General features: G+C 36.0%; 1 protein-coding gene across 12 annotated transcripts in view; it reads left to right on the forward strand.

The window, feature by feature from the left end:
* Positions 1-18,026, forward strand: part of CDK14 (cyclin dependent kinase 14) — a 616,562-nt gene that overhangs the window by 304,135 nt on the left and 294,401 nt on the right. For all 12 annotated transcript variants that reach the window (XM_045497022.1, XM_045497019.1, XM_045497020.1 and 9 more), the window contains one exon: positions 1,725-1,787. In XM_045497022.1, coding sequence (XP_045352978.1) covers positions 1,725-1,787 — 63 coding nt within the window. The remainder of the gene's footprint in view (positions 1-1,724; positions 1,788-18,026) is intronic.

Here is an 18,026-nt window from a genome sequence, read left to right on the forward strand (position 1 = left end):
AGTAAGCTATACTATATGTAAAACTATTTCCACCTGTATTAAGCTCTTCTCTGTGTTTGACATTTTGTTGGGCCAAAGAGGCAATAATTTCCAAATTAAACATAGTTTCTGTCCTCATGGAGTTTGACTTTGATTTGGAAGCTAAACACCTTTGGTGTGGTCTAAGATAAAGGCAATATTGTCTTAGAACATATCTAAGAGCATTTCTTCTGTCCTGTTGCCCTTCAGTTGGCTTCTTTCATTCTCTATTCAAGTGTAACTTCTTTGAGAGACTTTTCCAAAGTCTCTACACCACAATAAATTCCCCTTACTATGCTCTCAAACATTACCCAGTACTGTTCTTAAAATAATATATAACATACTTTATTATAATTATCGGCATGTCTGGGTTTTTTTGTTTGGTTTTTTGTTTTTTTTGTGTGTGTGGTTTTTTTTTTTTTTTTTTGCTTTTGCTTTTGTTTTTGCTTTTTCTTTTTGCAACTGTTTAATTTAATTCTGTGTCTTTAGTGACTAGTGTAGTGCCTGGAACACAAGAAAGGCTCAAGAAGTGCACAGTGAATAATCAATGCATGCTAAATTTTGTTCTGTATCCTCAGCAGTACCAACCTGGCATGCAATAAAGGAGTCTGACCTGTTACCATGACTGTAGCAAGATTCTTGAATATAACATAAACTCTAAATTCTTCAATAATTGAAGCTTGATAATAGGGCATAAATACTCATGTTCAGTGGCTTTTCCAGAATGGTAAAATGTTTCAATGTTATAAATCTTATAGTACCCTCTAATAAGAGAAGAAAAATTGGAATAGCAACTCTACATGTTTTTTCAAATTTCTATATAATTCATTGTATAAACATAAGAAGCATTAAGATGAAAATAAATACAGTTGTAGGCAAATTGAGCTGGGGATATTTTTAAATGAGTAACAGCAAAAAATGTTACTTAGAGATATTCCTTTTAAGTTACATGCTGTGATAAGCATGGTTGTTTTATGTAAAGGTTGAATCACTAAACTCTACACCTGAGACTAATACTACCCTCTGTGTTAACTAAGTGGAATTTAAATAAAAACTTTAAAAAAAGTTATACCTGATATATTTGTCTTACTTTATAATTTTGAAAGTGTTTCTATTCATTTAAAAATATATTTTGGCAGATACATTCAGGAGTTCTGGAAACCTGAAAATTATTTTTTAATGAATATAGTTATGAGAATTTTAAGTAAATAGTGATTAATTTTGCTAGAATGATATATTTGTAGTATTCTCATCTCATACAAAATAAATAATCATAACCTGCATTTGCACTTGAAAAATACAAGATAATTGGCAATGTAATTGGTTTAGTGTGTGTTATGTGTATGTGTTTTGGTTTAGTTTTTTTCAGGTATGGTACCCATATTTACAGTTAAGTTTTGTTTTGTTTTGCTAAAAAATATATTTTCAATGAGGAGGAAATTAGGCACTTAAATTATGGACATGGATACCTTCTAATACACAGATATGTGTAATACAAAACAGAGCCTAAAGATAAAGGTAATGATTCAATTGTGGTTAAAAACGAGAGGGCGGAGAAGCATTCGGCTACATACAAAGAAAAAATCCACCCACTTGTCTTATATTTGCTTTGTTCAGAAGGCAGTAGTGGCTTTGAAGTAGAAAAATATTGATTCATCATGTTATAGCCAGAGGGATGTTAATACATTTTCCCCTTTTTCTTCCAGCACACTGATTTATGTCAGTACATGGACAAGCACCCTGGGGGGCTGCATCCAGATAATGTGAAGGTAGGAAAAGATCTTTTTAAGCCAGCGGTTAGCATTCTTCATGTGTATTTTTTTTTCATCAAAGTCTAATCTCTCTACCATAACTTAAAAAAATTGTTGTGTAAAGAGAAGTGATATTGAAGTAAACCATGGTTAGTGCTCTCTTGAGTGATTGGAAACTATGTTTAAACATTAAGTCTTTTCACTGGAATATTATTATTTAGATTTAATTCTATTTTTGTTTCATGCTAATAATAAGTGAGATCCACTGGAATGCTGTTTTAACACTGTTTTTAAGAGAAGAGAGTTTCAGGTAGCTCTCCCTTAGAACTTCATACTAAAGTATCATAAGTTTCAGTACAAAATACTATGATCCAAAACATTATGGTGGGTTCATAGTACATATTTTTTTATTTGTATGTACAAACAGATAACAGTTTCCTACTGCTCTCCTTCGTTTCTTTTATTACAAATTGGATTGCTGTGTGTCAAAAGAACTAAGTTTTTCTAACATCTGACCTAGCACCCATCTTGGAAATTGTTTCAAAATTTCATGCTTCAAATAGGAGATTCTTTCTTGACATCTGTGAGAGCGTCAGAAAATACCAGAGTTATATATGAAGGTTTAATGATGTGCTCACATTCTGTAATTCAAATGACTACCTTTCATGATCCTGAGAATCAATTGAGTGATATGGATGTATGTAAAGAAAAATTCTGCCCATTTCTTCCTAGGCATTATCTATTGACACCGCTCTTTGCAGCAGGCATGTTTCTTTTGTACTTTTCTCTTTGCTTATAAAAATATATATGCACGTATGGTATTTTGTGTGTGTTTATTTTGCTCTATAAAAATAACATGTTATTGTACGTCTTTTTAAAATATGTATCATGGATATCCTTTTAAATCAATGTATGATTGTAGTTTAATCTTCCTGAAAACTGCATATGAGTCCATAGTATGAAAAAACCATAATTTTCAACTGTTTCTTATTCATGGATATTGGCTTGTTTCTAGAATGTTGCTAATGTAATGAATTCTAGGGTAAATAATAGTATGAAACCTTTACATTCTTACTTCTTTTATATATCTAGTTAATGGATTTTCTTTACTAAGAGACAAGATTTCAGTTTTAATGAATTTGACTGGAACATTTGCCCACAAGTTTGTAAATTATAGGAGGACTGTTTTTCTTTACTCTCATGAGCATTGACCATAACCAATCATTTTAATTTTTGCCATTCTGATAAGTAAAATTGGAATACCTTTTATGTTAGTGTTTTCTTGGCTGCTAGTGACATCAAGTATCTTTTCACATGTTAAGATCTTGACTATTTGTAATTACATTGCCTGTTCTTATATATTACCTATTTTTCTAATGTTGATTTTCTTATTTTTAATACGTTGTAGGTGATTGTTAATATTTGTGGTATTAATGATGATTTTTATGGTGGCCAGTTATGTTGTATAACTTTTTTAATTAAAAAAATTTTTTAACGTTTATTCATTTTTGAGAGACAGTGGGAGACAGAGTGTGACTGGGGGGAGGGGCAGAGAGAGAGGGAGAATCTGAAGGAGGCTCCAGGCTCTGAACTGTCAGCACAGAGCCCAACGTAAGCTCTGATTGTGAGATCATGACCTGAGCCGAAGGTAGACGCTCATCTCTGAGCCATCCAGGCACCCCTATGTTGTATAATTTTAAAATGCAGGAACTTGTAGCAATTCTGAAATAGCATTGTGTTTTAGACAAATAATAGAATCAATATGGTTTTAGACAAATAATAGCATCAATAATAGAATCAATATAGTCTGTTGTTTCATATAGCTCTTTTTTTGTTGTTTTTTGTTTTATTGATAGATAAATAATTTATCTTAGATATTTATGATAGATAAATAATTTAAATTCTTTGTTCATTTTTCTTCAAAATCAGTATCTGTTGACATAAACAATTATTTAGTCTTAAATTGGGGAAGAGATTTTAACAGATGGAAAGACTCGTTTTGTCAGTCTTGGCCATGTTTAAGTCCAACTCCAAACATTAATATCATAACATGAACATAATTTTGGTTTTTTTCCTAAACATTGAAACATTTTAAGTTCTCTTATTTATACATTAAATGTTCTCTTCTTAGGGTTGATTAGGTTCAAAACCAATAGTACAATACATCCTTACTCTTGTTTCCTACTTTAACCCTGGGGATCTGTAGAGAACCCAATTAGTGAGACCTTCAGCTCTAGGGGACCCAGGGGGCTCAGCTCTAGGGGGCTGAGCCTGCCAATCTCAGTGAAAATCAACAGCTACTCTGAGCAAACTTTGACTTCTTGACTTCCAAGTTCAGTGACAAGATTGAGATTAAAGAGCTGACTGAACCTTTTCAAAAAGAACCATGACATCACTGGATTTTTATTATTCTTGCTTGGTTTTCTTATCAACCCTCTGTGTGTCATTAGTTATGAGCTAAGTATTGGTGGAAATTTTTGTTGGTGAAACAAAGAAAAAAGCTTATTCCACAAAGCATCACCATGTTCACCATACTCAGGCCAGTGTCACTGGTAATTTTTGTGGCATTTGTAAGTTCTGTTTTTTCCATTACATTTTATTTTTCCTTTATCTCCTAGTGGTCTCAAGGAACTTGACTTCTAGGTTGCCGTTTTTCAGCAACTAGTATGTACTTGAAATCATGTTTCAACAACTCTTATCCAAGTTTTGCAAGCTTTTCTTTTATTCCATGGTCATTCGTTGTTCTTCAAATACCTAGTGTTTGCTACCTATTGCCAGCCCTTGTTGTGCCATGGCAGTAAACATGGTTTAATAGTTAGTGCCTTCCTAGGCTGTGGTGAGAAACTTAATGGTGAATTCATTGTGCAGTCAGAATAGAAATAATGTCACAGAAATTGGACGGAACATACACAGTGAGTCTGGATATTAGTCATATAGAGCAGGAATTATATATACTCAGAAGTTGCTTGATGTGATCACAGATTGATGCCTCACTACATTTTTGCCTTTAAAAGAGAGCGATGTGATTTACCTCTTCTTATACCATTTTGAATAACTGAAAGTCAGCAAAATGTATTGATGTATAGTATCCCTTTACACATAGCTATTGAAATCTCAGCTCCTTCAAAGCATAAGAGACTGTTAAAAACTGAGAACAAACTGAGGGTTGATGGGGGGTGGGAGGGAGGGAAGGGTGGGTGATGGGTATTGAGGAGGGCACCTTTTGGGATGAGCACTGGGTGTTGTATGGAAACCAATTTGACAACAAATTTTATACATTGAAAAATAAATAAATAAATAAATTAATTAATTAATTAAAAAAAAAAAAAGAAATCTCGGCTCCTTGAGGATTTGCCAAAATGTACTGGACAGTCTTACTTCTCGAAATATTTACGTGTACAGGAAACCTCAGTAGTCATTTAAAGGTCTTCAAACGTGGCTCCATGGCAGAGTCACCTGCAAAGCTTTAAATGTATATATATTCTCTCCTCTCTTCCAAATTCAGAATAATATTTAAAAATTCCTTTAAGTAGGAAGAGGTGGGCATTTGCTCAGACCCAGTGCTAAGAGACCAGGTTGCCTCCCATGATCCACAGTGTCCCCTTGCTCTCCCTGTGACCCTGCATGGCTTTACCTGTGGAGGACATGTGTGCTTGCTAACAACCCTGGCCTGTCACCCTCTCACAGACTTACAGCCTGCCTCTGCTGCTCTTCACTCTGCCGGTGGGGTGATCACTGTGGACAGGGGCTGGGCCAGTAGGTGGGGATGGGGAAGAGCATGAGAGACAGGGTCTGGCCTGTGGTGCTTCAAAAAATAGGTGTCAGACCCATGCTTCAAGGTTGAAAATTGGAAGTGTCTTTTGTGAAGAATCTGATCAGTCCAAGAGAACAGACCTAAAGAATCCAGGCAACTCTACAGCAAAGACCTCCTTTGATATAAGTAACTTGGAGGAAGCAAAGTTGTGTGCATTAAAGTAGAGAAAGATTGTAAAGAAGACATCAAAAAATTATCAATACTCTCAAAGATGTAGAAGAACTATAGTATATCTATAAAATAAGAATTATAAGTTATTTTTTTAAAAAAGGAACTTAGTGAACAGAAGGTTGCTTTAGAAATTAACAATATGATGACAGAGTGGTGCCTGAGTGGTTCCGTCAGCTGAGCGTCTGCCTCTTGATTTTGGCTCAAGTCATGATCTCACAGTTTATGAGTTTGAGCCCTGTGTTGCACTCTGTGCTGGTAGTGCAGAACCAGCTTTGGATCCTGTCTCCCTCTGTTTCTGCCCCTCCTCCACTTGCATGCATGCACGCACTCTCTCTGCCTCTCAAAAATAAGCCTTAAACAAATATGATGAAAGACATAAAAAATAACAAAAAAACATGGGTGATAAAGGTAAAGAAGTTTTCCAGAAAATAGAGTATAAATCACAGATCTGAAAAATGAGAAAGAAAGTATCAAAAAAAACTTAGAGGTCCAGTCCAGGGGATCCAACCTCTGAATAATTGGAGAAAATATGCAGGAGGAATCATCAAAGTAATAGTCATTCAACTACACTTTTTCCAGCTGTGGAGGATGTGAATTTCAAGAGTAAGAGGGTCCATTAAATGCCCATAATATTTAATGAAAATAGACTGACAATAAGATTCCTTATTGCAAAATTTTAGAACGCTGGTTTTGAAGAAAAATCCTACAAAAGGAAACGGCTTTACTGTGATAGAATTATAGTGGCCTTAGCCTTTTCAGCAGCAACACTGGAAGGGAGACAGCAGTGGGACAGTGGCTTGAAAGTTTGTATTTAAAATTATTCCCTCAGGGAGCCTGGCTGGCTCAGTCAGTAGAGCATGTGACTCTTGATCTCATGATCATGATTTCAAGCCCTATATTGAGTTTAGAGCTTACTTAAAAAAAATAAATAAATAAAATTATTCTCTCAACCTAGTATTCTATACAATCAATTGTGAAGGTAAAGTAATTATTTTCAGATGTTCAAAAAGTTGAACATAATGCCCACTGTGCATCCTTTCTCAGGAAGCTACTTGAGGATGTACTCCACTAGAATTCAGGGTATAAACCAAGGCAGAGAAGACAAAGAAACAAAGAAACAGGCTACCACAGAGAGAGATGCAGGAGGTTTTCAGGACAATGCTGAAAAGAATCCCAGGATGACAGTTATGCATTAGTCTGGGAGAGTAATCCACTGGTCCAGTTGGAGCAGGTCAGGGGTTTCCAGGAGAGATTTCCAAGAAGAGGAAATTGTTAGGTAAAATACCTAATGTGTTTGAGAAGATTTATGAGATGGGAAAAGAGTTTGGTGTTGAATTAGCACTAACTGCAAAGAAAACTAACCAAAGGAAAACAAACCAATAAACAAAAGAACTAGATCATCAGTAACACCAGGAAAACCAAATTATTGTGTGGGGGTGGGGGTGGGGGTAAAAGTATTCATAGTAAACTAAATGGCTCAGGTCTAAATAATATTTACATAGTCATAATAATTTAAATGTTAATGTTGGTAAAATTAAAAAGGAAAAATACCTCTGAGTGATTCTGCTATAGCCAGGCAAGCTCCTTCCAGGATTAGTATCCTAGAAAAGGTTTTTTGACTCTGTCCAATGTTCTTCTCCCTACACTACATGATTAATACATTAAATTACTGTAAGTAGCTTATTATTTAACTTTATATGCACTCAGTCACATAGTTTTATCATCATTTTCATATTGAAGATAGTACTCTTATCTTCTCTGAGGGTGTGGGAAGTTAAAAAATAGAATGCAGCTTGTTAATGCCCGTGTTTTGGCATCTGGATTGCCATGCACGGAAGCAGACAGCCCTAATTACCATGTTGGTTTCCATGGGAGGCCACTCACCTAATTATGCACTGGCTTTTCTTCACCTGCTTAGACACAATGCCCTCCTCCAGGGTTACATTTAGGATCTGCACTGCAGGTGAAATTATTCTCAAAGTAGTCTGACTGTGACATAGTGACAGATGTCCCACAGGTATTTCTGTTTGATATATTAATGCATTTTTTTCACGTGGTGATATTTATTGTCACTTAAATCTATAAATGCAAAATGAAGAGCATAAGAATAATATTTACTAAGTTAACAGCTGTTCATAAGGCTGAGATGTTAATTTAAAAAAAAAACAGTTGAGCTAAAATAAGACCTTGTAATGGTTCTTTATAAATTTAAGGAGATGGGAAAACCAGGTGAGATCCACTTTTATGTTAAAAGAGCATATTCTTTAGTAACTCCAAAGCTCTGTGTTTACCTAAATAGCTTGTAGATCATTAAATGTTTGGAGTGTTGTAGATACTGAATATTCATTACAGGGAACAGAAGGAAAGTACAGTGATCAGACCTTTTTGTTTCTAAATCTGGCAATTTTGACTTTTAGTTTGATTATTGGGCAGCATAAAAATATATGTAAAGCATTTGTCTTGGATTCTAAAAATGTGAATATTTTTGTTTAGATTTCATATATCCTTGTTTATAGTAATACTGTGGGATGTCATGTACCTAAGAATTGAGATTGTTCTTTAATGTGAATCAGATAGAATTTTAAGCATGACAAACATGATAGATCATTGAAATATGAAAGAGAAAAGAACAACTGGAATGATACATAATTTGTGATTTCATAATAAAGCATGGAATTCTATAGTAATTTTATGCTAATACTCAGCAAAACATCTGTTAAAGTTTATCTTTCTTGATGTATATTCTTGGTAAATACTGAAATAAACTCATAACAAAAAAATAATAGTAAACTCACAACAAAAAATAAACTCATAACAAAAATTGTCAATGTTAACTAAATTTCTAGAATCATTTGCTATTTTGCCCACAAAATATATCTGTTCTCAACATGACATTGTGAAATAAATATTCACTATTAACTAATGGTTTGTTTCTTAGCATAATATCAATTTTAGACAAATGGGTAATTTTAGCAGTTAATTACTTAGAGGGCAATTTAAAATCTCAATCAAAAGCCTGAGGACATTGTCCTTGTTATAAATATTTATGATGATTAAAGGTATAGCAAGCAATTGCTAGAACATAATTGGTATGTCAGAAACTAGTTAGAATTTGGGGGGAAGGATAGTTTATTTTTTCCCCCTTTTAAGCCATTAACTATAAATATTATTAGGTTTGGGCTATCATCGTTGAGTCGAATGCAGAACTTGTGCATTCTCTTCAATTTATAATTTTCAGTGATTTACAGGTTGATCATTGAGGTAAAGAAAATGACCATAATGCCTAAATTTTACCCTTCATTCAATGTTTCATGTGTTCTTTAAAAATTGATAATCATGAGAGACTAAAAAAAATTAAGGTTCATAAAAAAGATTAATTGATGCTGTCTCCAGGTGATATCTAGAAATGTAGATGCATGAATCTTATTGATGACATTGGATCTTCCTGTATTTTTCTGTAACGTACCTTCATCTCCATGTGATCTTAATGGCTTTGCAAGAAGATTCCTTTCAAAAAAAGCATTTGCATTTTTTCAACAAAATTGTTTTGGATAATCCAAAATAATCCAAGCGGTTATGAATACTGTACCTTATTCTCTGAAATATCTGACATGCTACTGGCATATAGCTGAGTTTTATTTTTTTAATTTCAATATCTATATTAATTAAAAAGATATTAGGATTATTATGTTTGAAAAATTGCTATTTTCCTTTCATAGTCCAGGGAACAAGCAGATGTATAACAGACAGAATAATGTTATGCCAAATTAAGACTGTCTTATACAGATGGCACCGAGAATTGATTCCTAAATGAGATTTTCTAATGTTCAGATAGAAAATCAGATAGCACCTGATTTTCTCCATATTCTACATTAGAGCTCTCATTTAGCTGGTAATGATTTCCTACTATGCATTACTGTGACTATATAGAGGCTTTTCTCATTCTGTATTTTGAGAAATAGGATTATTTCATGAAGGCATTAATGAGTGCTTTAGTCTCAGCACCTGTCCAGGTTTCTTTTGAACATTTTTATCCTATTTTTGCTATAACAAAATAATCTTCCCTATCTAGAAAGTGAAGGATTAACAATAAAAGAAAGTGAAGCTTCATGTGTTGATTCATATTGTGCTTGACGTTCACAGGGGCTCTAAGCAGTGAATTTCTGGTTAAGATGTGTGGCCCACTTTCCGCCATTCAGATCATGTCTTTTGTATCTTTGGCATCATATGCTTGCTTATCTGCTTGTAACACTTTGGATCAGACAAAGGAATCAAGGCAGGTAATTAAACAACAGACTCTTTCTTAGAAGTGCTTTGAAACCTGGATTTAAAAGGAATCACCCCAAAGATTTATGAAGTACAACCATCAGAAGTATGCCATATGATATTTTGTTGAGCTGGAAGATGATTGTAAATGGAATCACCCAGCTTGGGGAGTACCCAGTGGGAATACACCTTCCTGGGTTTTAAGCTTAAGCCATTCACCTTGCCTCTCTCCCCTTTAAGGGTTAAGATGGATCCTGCACTTGACCTCTTTGTTTGCATGTTTTCCAAGACAAACAAGAGGACCCAGGAGGGAAATCAGGCTGAGTAATAGAGTTATGTACACACTACCAAAGATATTTGTAATTTTTTTGCACAGGTACAGCCTTCATGTGACTAGCCAGTACATCTCATTAATGTTTTGTCGAATGTATCCATTCCTATTATTTGAGACCTATCTGAGAGGATGTAAAGAGAGGTCTTTTGATCACTGTATCCAAATTCAAAGTGTTTCCTGCATTCCATTTGAAATTTATTTTTCTCAGTGCTACAGCTTATACATAGAAGCTTTCTCTAAGACCCTTAGACTCAAGGTTTATCACCTTTGCCAGTTTTTCAGTCTGCATCTCTCTCACACACACACTTTTTTTTTTTTTTTTTTGTAATTTTATTGCGTTTTTATCTGAAAGTCAGGACCTCTCACTCCCCTTCACCCATTTTGCCCATCTCCCTATTCCCCTCTTCTCGGGCAACCACCAATTTCCTGTTTATGGGTCTATTTCTACTTTTTTTGTTTGCTCATTTGTTTTGTTTTTAGATTCCATATGTAAGTGAATCATATGGTATTTGTCTTTCACTTAACATAATACCCTCTAGGTCCATCCATGTTGTCACAGATGCCAAGATCTCATTTTTTATGGCTGAGTAATATCCCATTGTATGTATGTATGTATGTATACTTCTTCATCCATTCATCTGTCAATGGACACTTGGTTTGCTTCCATATCTTGGCTATTGTAAATAATGCTGCAATAAAACATACGGGTCCATATATCTTTTTTAATTAGTATTTTCATTTTCTTTAGATAAATACCCAGTAGTAGAATTACTGGATTACATGATATTTGTATTTTCAATTTTTTTTTAGGGCGTCCATACTATTTTCCATAGTGGTTCCATTGGTTAGCACTCCCACCAACAGTGTACAAAGGTTTCTTTTTCTCCAGTTCTTGCCAATACTTGTTATTTCTTGTCTTTTTGATTCTAGCCATTCTGACAGGTGTAAGTTGATATCTCATTGTGGTTTTGATTTGCCTTTCCCTGATGATGAGTGATGTCGAACCTCATGTATCTGTTGGCCATCTGTATGTCTTCTTTTGAAAAATGTCTGTTTAAGTCCTCTGCTCACTTCTTAACTGGGTTAATTGGGTTTTTTGGTATTATATAAATTCTACATATATTTTGGATATAAAACCCTTATCAGATCATTTTCAAATATCATCTTTCATTTCAGTAGGTTGCCTTTTTGTTTCATTGATGGTTTCCTTTGCTGTGCAGAAGCTTTTTATTTTGGTGTAGTCCAAATAGTTTATTTTTGCTTTTGTTTCCCTTGCCTGAAGAGACATGTCTAGAAAAATGTTTCTGTAGAACAATGTCAAAGATTACTGTTGTGTTCTCTTCTAGGAGTTTCATGGTTTCAGGTCTCACATTTAGGTCTTTAATCCATTTTGAGTTTATTTTTGTTTATGGTGTAAGGAAGTAGTCCAGCTTCGTTCTTTTGCATGTAGTTGGCCAGTTTTTCCTGGATCATTTATTTAAGACACTGTCTTTTTAAAAAAAATATTTTTTTTTAATTTTATTTTTTTTAATTTACATCCAAGTTAGTTAGCATATAGTGCAACAATGATTACAGGAGTAGATTGATTCCTTAATGCCCCTTACCCAGTTAGCCCATCCCCCCTCCCACCACCGCTCCAGCAACCTTCTGTTTGTTCTCTATATTTAAGAGTCTCCTATGTTTCGTCCCCCTCCCTGTTTTTATATTATTTTTGCTTCCCTTCCCTTATGTTCATCTGTTTTGTTTCTTAAAGTCCTCATATGAGTGAAGTTATATGATATTTGTCTTGCTCTGACTGACTAATTTTGCTTAGCATAATACCCTCTAGTTCCATCCATGTAGTTGTTAATGGAAAGATTTCATTCTTTTTGATTGCTGAGTAATACTCCATTGTATATATATACCATATCTTCTTATATTTTTTTTCATATCTTCTTTATCTGTTCATCCATCGATGGACATTTGGGCTCTTTCTATACTTTGGCTATTGTTGATAGTGCTGTTATAAACACTGGGATGCATGTGTCCTTTCGAAACAGCACACCTGTATCCCTTGGATAAATACCTAGTAGTGCAGTTGCTGGGTCACAGGGTAGTTCTATTTTTAATTTTTTGAGGAACTTCCATACTGTTTTCCAGAGTGGCTGCACCAGTTTGCATTCCCACCAGCAGTGCAAAAGAGATCCTGTTTCTCTGCATCCTCGCCAACATCTGTTGTTGCCTGAGTTTTTCATGTTAGCCATTGTGACAGGCGTGAGGTGGTATCTCATTGTGGTTCTGATTTGTATTTCCCTGATGATGAGTGATGTTGAGCATTTTTGCATGTGTCAGTTGGCCATCTGGATGTCTTCTTTGGAGAAATGTCTATTTATGTCTTTGACCATTTCTTCACTGGATTATTTGTTTTTTGGGTGTTGAGTTTGATAAGTTCTTTGTAAATTTTGGATACTAACCCTTTATCTGATATGTCATTTGCAAATATCTTCTCCCATTCTGTCGGTTGACTTTTAGTTTTGCTGATTGTTTCCTTCACTGTGTATAAGCTTTTTATTTTGAGAGGTCCTAATAGTTCATTTTTGCTTTTGTTTCCCTTGCCTCTGGAGACATGTTGAGTAATAAGTTGCTGCGGCCAAGATCAAAGAGGCTGTTGCCTGCTTTCTCCTCGAGGATTTTGATGGCTTCCTCTCTCATGTTTAGGTCTTTCATCCATTTTGAGTTTATTTTTGGGTATGGTGTAAGAAAGTGGTCCAGGTTCTTTTTTCTGCATGTTGCTGTCCAGTTTTCCCAGCATCACTTGCTGAACAGACTGTCTTTATTCCATTGGATATTTTCTGCTTTGTCAAAGATGAGTTGGCCATACGTTTGTGGGTCTATTTCTGGGTTCTCTATTCTGTTCCATTGATCTGAGTGTAAGACACTGTCATTTTTTCATTGTATACTCTTGCCTCTTTTGTCATAGATTAATTGACCATATAAGCATAGATTTATTTCTCAGCCATCCCCCTATCTTTTTTAAAAAGTTGTATTCATATCTTATCAATTGATATTAAGACAATTCATGTTGACTTAGTGTCTAGGCTGTTACTTTAGGCATTAAAATCATTTTAAACTTCATTTATTACTATTCATTGTGTGTAAAAAAAAGAAAGACACTTTAGTTAGGGGAGAGTAGCAAGCATACATTCACAAATGTAGTTGAGAAAAACTTGTATTTCATGCAATTTCTTTTAGTTCTAAAAAGTACATATCAATGAGGTCAGTTTTATAACTCTGAACTGTATTGACAAATAGAAACCTCATAACAACAGGTCTTAAGAAGATTATATGATCCAAATTCCTTGAAACAACTGTTTCAGTTTTTTTCTTGGAAACTTATGTTGGATAACTATTAAAGCCAACAGCTTAAGTTTGACTATCTTGTTTCTAGTTATCTGGGGAATATTTCTAGTACTAATTTTAGGGTTTTGACCAACTTTATTCAAGGGAAAATTCTCACCCTCAGCCTTACCAGCTTGCTTCATTATATACACAAACCCTAATAATGTGGAAACCTACTTACTGTATTAGAACTTCTTTCAGGGAACTTGGCAAAACAAAGATCTGTCTTTCAATCCCTTTTGACTCCTTTTAAATATCCCAGCTCTGGTTCCCAAGGTTTCAATCTGCCTGCTTAAGGCGGGTGTCTCTGTGTCTTGAACAACACCTTGCTTGATATCTACCATTGCCCTGAGACTAGAAGAGAAGACAGAGTGGGTGGCCAATTTACCTGGTATGCTCAAAGATCACAGAAAGTGTGTAAAATCTTTCCCCGAAGAGCTTGCCCAAGTCCCAGCAGTTCTCATTTTTGGAGTTCTTCCTCTTCAGAAATACATCCTCTTTAGGAATAAGATATTAATGTTTAAATATTTTAGACAATGTGTATTAAATAGTTGTTACATTTTCTTGAAATGATAAAATGTTGTGTATCTCAGTACCTTGAAGGAGTAGAGCAAAGGAGAAGACCATTGAATGAAAGATCTCAAAAAGGACAAAAAGTGGCAAGACAAGTTCCCCCTGCAACTCAGATATTCCAAAAGCTGCACCTGTCTGTAGTACATGACAAAAAAGTACATACCTACAACCTTATGCCTGGGCATGAATATCTGTGTTTTACACCATCCAGTAATACATTTCACACCGTCAAGTGTGTCTAAAGTGACACAAATTATACCATAATATTTATTTCTGTCTCCCTTACATCTCTATGTAACATTCTAATTATTCTTTTTAAAAACTTTAACACATCAAACTGCGATGATGTTTTATAAAATAGAAACTGTTTGGCACGAGTTCTGTATATTGTATTCGAAATTAGGATTTGGTATTTGCATCAGGTATTTGCACATTTGAACGTCACCTAAGTGAAATGAATCATGATGAATCATACTGTGGCCTTTAAAAATTGAAGAAGACCTAGTCTTGTAATGAAACCATTCTCTGATGTATATTATAAAATATTTTGACATTTATCAGATAAACTCAAAGTTTCTAATTATTTTTCATCTCTAGAAAGCTTGATGTCTGCATAATTTCATGTTTGCATAGCCTATGGGTTTTTAAATAATACAGTTGTTAAACATATTATTTGAAGTATTTATTGCCCATGTACAACTTTGGTTTATTTGCCATTGTCATATTTTCTGGCCTTAGATTCACACAATATATAGCTATTCAAATAGTACACATACTGAAAAAAAAATCAAACAGTACATAAGCAGTACTCTTAATTTTGAGTGTCAGAGCAAGACAACAATAGGTTCAAATATTAGTATTACCTCTTACTTGCTAGGTGTCCCTTTGGCCAATTCATTTAATTTCTCTGAGCCTTTGTTTCTTTATCTGTGCAATAAGGATAATAGCATCTATCTGGCAGAAGTGTTGGGAGGATTAAATTACCTAAATGAGTGTAAAACACTTAGTGCAATGTCTGTCATAGTAATCACTTAATAAGTGGCAGTTATTATACTCTTCTGTTATTCATAAAATTATGAAATGATACAGTATCGCAATGTGAATGACTTAAAGATAACTAAGACTCAACCAGTCATTTAAGTTACAGAGATGAGAGATTTAAGATACAGAGATGTTAAACTTGGTCCCCAGAAGGCAAAAAAAGTATGTGAACTAAATGTCTTTGTAAGAACTGGTTGTATACCATAAGACATAGGGTCCATTGCTAATAGTTCTAATAAGCTTTCTGTAAGCCCCAAGAGACTCTAGACATTCCTCAAAGAAAGTTGACCCATGACAATCTATAAGATGTTCACTGTGCTTAGTCTCACATTAAGTGGAACCACATATATTAAATAATGCATGCGTTTCAGACCATTTGCAAAACCTAATGACTGTAAACATTGAGATAAAGGACATCTGGGATTGGAGGAGGGGAAGATGGTGGCGTAGGAGGACGCTGGGCTCACTGCGTCCTGCTGATCACTTAGATTCCACCTACACCTGCCTAAATAACCCAGAAAACCACCAGAAGACTAGCAGAACGGAGTCTCTGGAGCCAAGTGCAGACAAGAGGCCCACGGAAGAGGGTAGGAAGGGCGGCAAGGCAGTGCACTCTGCACAGACTGGCGGGAGGGAGCCGGGACGGAGGGGCGGCCCGCCAGCCAAACAGAGCCCCCGAGTCTGGCTTGCAAAAGCAGAGGGGCTGGACAGAGTGTTTCCTACAGCAAGTGGGACTTGACATCTAGAAGTTTATAAGCTAACAGCTCTGCTCGGAGAGCAGGAAGGCTGGAGGACAACGGGAGGGAGAGTTGCTGAGCCCCGGGATGACAGAGCTCAGGTTGGCGGGGAACAAAGGCTCTCACCAGCGCCATCTCCCTCGCCCATCCCCCAGCCAAAATCTCAAAGGGAACCAGTTCCTGCCAGGGAACTTGCTTGCACCGCCCAAACACCCAACATTGTGCTTCTGCCGATCCATCCCTCCGCAGCAGGTCTGACTCCCTCCCCATGCCACAGGGCCCCTCCCTAAGTGGATCACCGAAGGATAAGCAAGCTGAGCCTGCACCTCCCACCCTTGTGCACCTTGCCTGTCCACCCCAGCTAATACGCCAGATCCCCAGCACCACAAGCCTGGCAGTGTGCAAGTAGGCCAAACGGGCCATGCCACCCCACAGTGAATCCCACCCCGAGGAGAGGGGAAGAGAAGGTACACACCAGTCTGACTGTAGCCCCAGCGGTGGGCTGGGGGCAGACATCAGGTCTGACTGCGGCCCTGCCCACCAACGCACGTTATTCAAGACAGCACAGGAGAAGTGCCCCGCAGTTCCACACCACTCCAGGGACTATCCAAAATGACAAAACGGAAGAATTCCCCTCAAAAGAATGTCCAGGAAATAACAACAGCTAACGAACTGATCAAAAAGGATTTAAACGATATAACAGAAAGTGAATTTAGAATAATAGTCATAAAATTAATCGCTGGGCTTGAAAACAGTATAGAGGACAACAAGAGAATCTGTTGCTACAGAAATCAAGGGACTAAGGGACAGTCAGGAGGAGCTAAAAAATGCTATAAATGAACTGCAAAATAAAATGGAAACGACCACAGCTCAGACTGAAGAGGCAGAGGAGAGAATAGGTGAACTGGAAGAAAAAATTATGGAAAAACAGGAAGCTGAGAAAAAGATAAAAAAATCCAGGAGTATGAGGGGAAAATTAGAGAAATAAGTGATGCACTAAAGAGAAATAATATATGCATAATTGATATCCCAGAGGAGGAAGAGAGAGGGAAAGGTGCTGAAGGTGCACTTTAAGAAATAATAGCTGAGAACTTCCCTGATCTGGGGAAGGAAAAAGGCATTGAAATCCAAGAGGCACAGAGAACTCCTTTCAGACGTAACTTGAATCGATCTTCTGCACGACATCATAGTGAAACTGTCAAAATACAAGGATAAAGAGAAAATTCTGAAAGCAGCTAGGGATAAATGTGCTCTAACATATAAAGGGAGACCTATAAGACTCGTGACCGATCTCTCTACTGAAACTTGGCAGGCCAGAAAGGAATGGCAGGAAATCTTCAATGTGATGAACAGAAAAAATAGGCAGCTGAGAATCGTTTATCCAGCAAATCTGTCATTTAGAATAGAAGGAGAGATAAAGGTCTTCCCAAGCAAACAAAAACTGAAGGAATTCGTCACCACTAAACCAGCCCTACAAGAGATCCTAAGGGGGATCCTGTGAGACAAAGTACCAGAGATATCACTACAAGCATGAAACCTACAGACATCACAATGACTCTAAACTCCTTTCTTTCTATAATAACACTGAATGTAAATGGACTAAATGCGCCAACCAAAGACATAGGGTATCAGAATGGATAAAAAACAAGACCCATCTATTTGCTGTCTACAAGAGACTCATTTTAGACCTGAGGACACCTTCAGATTGAAAGTGAGGGAATAGAGAACTATTTATCATGCTACTGGAAGTCAAAAGAGAGCTGGAGTAGCCATACTTATATCAGACAAACTAGACTTTAAATTAAATTCTTTAACAAGAGATGAAGAAGGGCATTATATAATAATTACAGGGTCTATCCATCAGGAAGAGCTAACAATTATAAATGTCTATGCACCGAATACGGGAGCCCCCAAATATATAAAACAATTACTCACAAACATAA

The sequence above is a fragment of the Leopardus geoffroyi genome, chromosome A2 (assembly GCF_018350155.1).
Source record: "Leopardus geoffroyi isolate Oge1 chromosome A2, O.geoffroyi_Oge1_pat1.0, whole genome shotgun sequence".
In the NCBI taxonomy this organism is placed as follows: domain Eukaryota; kingdom Metazoa; phylum Chordata; class Mammalia; order Carnivora; family Felidae; genus Leopardus; species Leopardus geoffroyi.